The following is a 5,263-nucleotide window of genomic DNA, read 5'->3' as shown; positions in this document are numbered from 1 at the left end:
TTGTGTAGCACTCAGAAACAGTGGGGGCGTCAAATCTGACAAAGTACAAATTTCGAACTTTGCTTTAACTGGTCACAATTTCAAATTATGTCGGCCTGTGTTCCTGTAAAGAAATATCTGTCAATCCCCTCAAGTAGCCTCCTTTTATCTGGACGATGGACTGCGCTTTCAAACACGTCATTCATCTACTCTTAGTTTCACTGATGTTATTTTAATTCTGTTGGCAGCAAATCAGCACTTGATCCATATTTAATTGATTGTCAGCACTGTCAGAATAGTGTTACTTTTGAGGACTGATCACAGTGTGCGTGTGTGTGTGTGTGTGTGTGTGTGTGTGTGTGTGTATTCAGTAAGCCCTCCATTTCATATCTGTCACTCATTTATCTTCCTATCAGACTACAGCAATAAAAGGATGATGTGTGTGTTTCCCTCTCTGGGTCCCAAGTGGACATTAACCTTAGTTAACAGTCTCAATGATGCCACACTTTCTCCTCCACATTGTCTCAGCAGGTACAAACAGCAGATATCCTAATCCTGTCATGCATCAGCGGGGCTGTCGGCCTCATTAATAAAAACATTAACACACAACAGCTGATCAATAGCTATTGACTCAGGCTGACGGATTTGCTACACCTGCATGATCAATGAGCCGGGGTTAATCCTGGCTGGTTAGAGAGAGGGGGGAGACGGAGAGGGGGGAGAGAGAGAGAGAGAGAGGGGGGAGAGACGGTCGGGGGACGGTGGAGATGTCTCAGTTCGAGCTCAGTCACCTGTTAAATGAACAAAACTGAAGCCTCCTCTCTGCTTCCGCCCACTGTTTAAGTGTGAACATCCACTGACATTCAATACATGTGAGGGTGTGCAGAAACACACACACACTCCCACACATGCCTGACCACACAGCCTCCCCATCACCCACCCACCCACACACATACACACAAACACACACACACACAAACAAACACAAACACACATACTCATACGCACATCTTCCTGAATAACAACACTTTTTTTTTTAGCTAAATAAATAACTTTTCATGAATTCAAGAGTAGTTTCAGGCTCTACTTTTAATCCTGTCATGTGCACGGAAACACACTCTATTACACACACACACACACACACACACACACACACACACACACACACACACACACACACCACACACACACACACAGGACATTTGTTAAAATACAACAAGGCAGCTCCCGGAGTTGAATTTTATGATGAGCAAACAGACGATAAAACTGAAGCACGCTGTTGAGGTTGTGGCTAATCCACTCGCATTAAGGCTTGCAAACACACCGAGGAATACACATGGATCTACACCGAGGCAACACACACACACACACACACACACACACACACACACACACACACACACACACACACACACACACAGGGCGCTGAGCAGGGAGTATAAAAGGGGCTTCCTTCCCACTCAGCAGAGAAGTGCTCTCCTCACTCTCACACACTCCTCTAACACGCTAAACCGCTTTTCTCAAGGTAAGGAAACCACTTTTTCTCTTTTAACTACACGACAGATGAAAGATTGTGATCATTTTATGAGATGATTTTTATATTGTGACACGTTTTTTTTTCCTTCTTCCAAACCAGACTAGAATTCAAACATTGAGGCAGAAACAGCGATTTATTTTAAGTTAAAGATGACACGATGTATACAGTTTGTTTCAAATGTCTCTCTATGTGGATGCATCAAATGTGGTTGATTTATTCTAACACTACATCAAAAAGAAATACTTTCTTTTGCTTCCTTGTTATCGACAGCAGAGTGGTAATGAGAAATTTCACCTGCATTAACAATCGGGTTGATCTGACCTGCTGAAATTCAGGATGTCAGGAGTCTGTGTTGCATGCTTTGCCTCTGGATGGCAGTTTGAATATGCTGCTCTGATTCGCTCGCCTCTTCAGCAGCCACAGTGATCATCAGCTGTGAAAGCGGCGCTGTCTGGCAGATGGTCTCAATTGTAAGATGTGGAAGCTGACCATTGGAGAGCGCCTGCAGTAAACCCAGACTGGACTGCAGCTCGGGCTCCTAATTAAACTTTCCCCGTGTGTGTCTTTCTCCTCTCCTGTGTTTCAGATGGCTGCAGGGCTGTGTGTGTGTGTCGTGCTGGCAGTCCTGTGTACGAGCTGTTTGGGGCTCCCCTTCTCCTCCCAGCTCCTCGACGAGGGCCAGCGCTCCGTCGCTGTTCCATCTGAAGGTACAAATCTGCACAGCTTTCATTAATATCACAGGAGGTTTTTCATATCTGACATCTGCTGTCTTTGTTTAGCTCTCCTCGAGGCTGACACCCACACCTTGGGAGAGCACCACCTCCAACACAGCCGCTCTGCCCCCCAGCTGAAAGCTCTTCCTCTGGCTGAGGAGGACGCAGACTCCCGAGCCAACCTCAGCGAGCTGCTGGCAAGACTCATCTCCTCCAGGAAAGGTGTGTGTGTGTGTGTGTGTGTGTGTGTGTGTGTGTGTGTGTGTGTGTGTGTGTGTGTGTGTGCTTCTGTGTCTCTATACTACATGTGTTTTGGTGTCGTCCCTGCAGGGGTGGATGAGTGTGTGTGCATGTGAGTACGTGGAGAAAAAACATCTGGCAACAACAATATTTGCATCCCAGGTTCGTTTTCAGAGACAAGTGCTCTTCCCTGCCATTCTCCTCCCCTCGGTCTTGCTAATTACTGGAATCAGTGCACAGCCTGCTTTGTAAAATGAATTAGTGGCTCTGAAAAGCTTTTGTGGTTTGAAAGAGCGAGTATTAGCGTGTGCAGACTTCCGGACCATTCTTGTCAAGCCATCTTATTTCACTTATTTCAGTCAGTCTGACTCTCAGTGGCTTCTTCCCCCCTCAGATGCCAAGATAACAAACCCTCAACCCTGTCATAATTCCAGGCGCTCAGCACTCTGATCTCTCTCTCCGTGTGACAGGACAGGGCGATATCTGGGCTGTCACTGTGCACAACACACACCCAGACACTTTTACACGCTGCCAAGACCTGAAACCTTCAGCTTGGCTTTCAGAAACTGACTTTGCGGAACCATAGCCACAGCTCGAAACCCTGACAGCAAGCAGGATGTTTTTTATCGTGGGATCAAGAAGAAAAAAAAAAAAGGCACGAAATTCTCTTTAAGAAAACTTTTCTGCATCGTCAGTGTCGATATTCACTCTCAGCACACTGAGGAAATGGTGGGATTGGTGAGATTGTGAGTTTTATCTCTTGAAACGTGAGCGATGCGTTTTTGTTTGTTCTGTTTGACGTGATGCGCCACGTTTTCCATCCACACACACGTACGCATCAGATTTTGCCACATTTACACAATCAAGCCGTAAAAAGTTTCTATTTTGCTGTTACATAACTTTTAGCACAAAACCATAGGAGGAGAAAAATGCAAATCAACTCATTAGCTCTTCAAACCAGACAGCGAAGTCTACGAAATGTCAAAGGGCCGCTGAAACCAGAGTTACCTAAGAGGCTGCGCGCCTCCTTCTTCATCATGCGTGTGTGTTTGTGGGCGTCCGTGTTCGTGCGCTCACTGTTCACTTGCATGTCTCGGTGTAGGAGGTGTCGTTGTCGAGCCTTCTGCAGCCAATCTTCTCAGCACACCAGGGAGCCGAGGCGCGCTGTGTGTGTTTGCGTGCGTGTGTGTGCGCGCGCGTGCGGGCATGTTGCGTAGGTGGGTGTGGGTGAAAAAAAATAAAAACAACAAAGAGAAAAAAAAAAAAACACTTCACTCGGAATCAAAAAAGTAAATAAGAAAACGGGAGATTCAGAGATCAGACTGATGAGGAAGAAACGTTTATCTCAAGGGAGTGGACACACACACACACACACACACACACACACACACTGAGAACAGAGGGTAATGATATGTTGTCACACTAAAGTCCAGCTGCTGCTTTGTTTCGTTGTGTGTTGCGTGCGTGTGGATGTGTGCGAATATAACGAGAAACAGACAATTAAAATGTCCCAAAGCAAAACCGGATTCACAGCAAATAAATAAATAAATAAATAAATAAATAAATAAATAAATAAATCCCTCACCAAATCAAATCCAAATAAGAAGATTTTTTACAAAACCAAACGAGCCGCAGGGACCAAACATCATCAGTCGTCAAACACGAGACTTTCCCCCTGGAAGGCATGAACAACACATCTGAACAGTGTAATTTGGTAACGACGAGCTGCTAAACTGCCATCTGAGGGTGTAAAGTCTGACCGAAAATGTTGTAAAAGTGACGACGTTTTGGATATTAAAAGCATCAGTCACAGAAAGTACATTTCAGCGCATTAAGCCTGTAACGGCGGGGCTTTATGAGAGCATGTGTGTGTCTGATCTCACCCCAAAACTGCCACATTTCACCGTAATGTTTCCACTGGAGCCATGATGTTCTAGTTGGTTAAAAAAAAAAAAAAAAAAAAGGCTAAATTAGTGAAAATAAAACAATGTGATTAGAGGCGCATCCTCCCACAATCAGAGCCTTTCAAACAAGCTTCCTCTGGCTGAGGAGTCTCCAGCCCAGCTCACTCCCCTCCCGCTCTGTCTCCCCTCCACCCACTCTCCTCCATCACCTCCACCTCTCCGTGCCCTCCCAGGTTCTGTGCGCAGGAACTCCACGGCGAACAGCAGAGGCGGCGGACTGAGCGCCAACCACCGGATAGCAGACAGGGACTACTTGGGGTGGATGGACTTCGGCCGCCGGAGCGCAGAGGAGTACGAGTACTCCTCGTAAGAGGGAGGTCCCGGCTCACCCCCCTCCGAACGGCCACACGAGAAAAACAAGAAGAAAAAAAAAACAACAACCCCCCACGCAAAGCTGGCTCGTCACTGTCTCACAATAAGAGTCTATTTATGATGTATTTGTTGTACATTTGTCTGTAAAACCGTAATGATGCAATATACATATATGCCAAATTTTGCAGAAAAGCTCTCACTGTCCAAAGTTCGTTTGTTTCTGGTTTCTTTAAGCGTTTTGGGTGAAGAAGGTGAGGTTGGTTTCAGGGTCTGTTGAGACTCACTGGACTGAATAAAGATTGAAAATATCACTTTCTGCATGTGAATTCTTTTAATACAACACATGCTGCTTGAATTAAATCAGACCCATTAATATTTATTGGGTGCATTAAAGCAGTTTGTAACAAAACAGGATTATCTGCTGAACCTCATCACTGCACCGAATATAATCTCATATTGTTATGCATGACTGTTGTACTATAGTGGTATGAACAATAATATGTGAAGATTAAGGAAGG

At 45.4% G+C, this 5,263-nt stretch overlaps 1 protein-coding gene across 1 annotated transcript; it reads left to right on the top strand.

Annotated features, from left to right (window-relative positions):
• The first annotated feature begins 1,348 nt into the window (after positions 1–1,348).
• On the top strand, positions 1,349–5,056 carry LOC119015059 (cholecystokinin-like). The gene is made up of 4 exons (XM_037090670.1): positions 1,349–1,504; positions 2,103–2,223; positions 2,296–2,451; positions 4,607–5,056. The coding sequence occupies exons 2-4, from the start codon at positions 2,103–2,105 to the stop codon at positions 4,741–4,743; spliced, it is 414 nt and encodes a 137-aa protein (XP_036946565.1). The 5' UTR covers positions 1,349–1,504; the 3' UTR covers positions 4,744–5,056.
• Positions 5,057–5,263: the final 207 nt, after the last annotated feature.

Source organism: Acanthopagrus latus, chromosome 3, assembly GCF_904848185.1.
Source record: "Acanthopagrus latus isolate v.2019 chromosome 3, fAcaLat1.1, whole genome shotgun sequence".
Lineage (NCBI taxonomy): Eukaryota > Metazoa > Chordata > Actinopteri > Spariformes > Sparidae > Acanthopagrus > Acanthopagrus latus.
Note: the sequence above shows the minus strand (reverse complement) of the source record. Positions and strands in the feature narration are given on the sequence as shown.

Bases quoted from the DNA above. Each gene is read 5' to 3' on its own strand.
- LOC119015059 (XM_037090670.1), top strand. From the start codon at position 2,103: ATGGCTGCAGGGCTGTGTGTGTGTGTCGTGCTGGCAGTCCTGTGTACG. The intron at 2,224-2,295 runs GTACAAATCTGC...GTCTTTGTTTAG, and splicing joins CGTCGCTGTTCCATCTGAAG to CTCTCCTCGAGGCTGACACC. The intron at 2,452-4,606 runs GTGTGTGTGTGT...GTGCCCTCCCAG, and splicing joins ACTCATCTCCTCCAGGAAAG to GTTCTGTGCGCAGGAACTCC.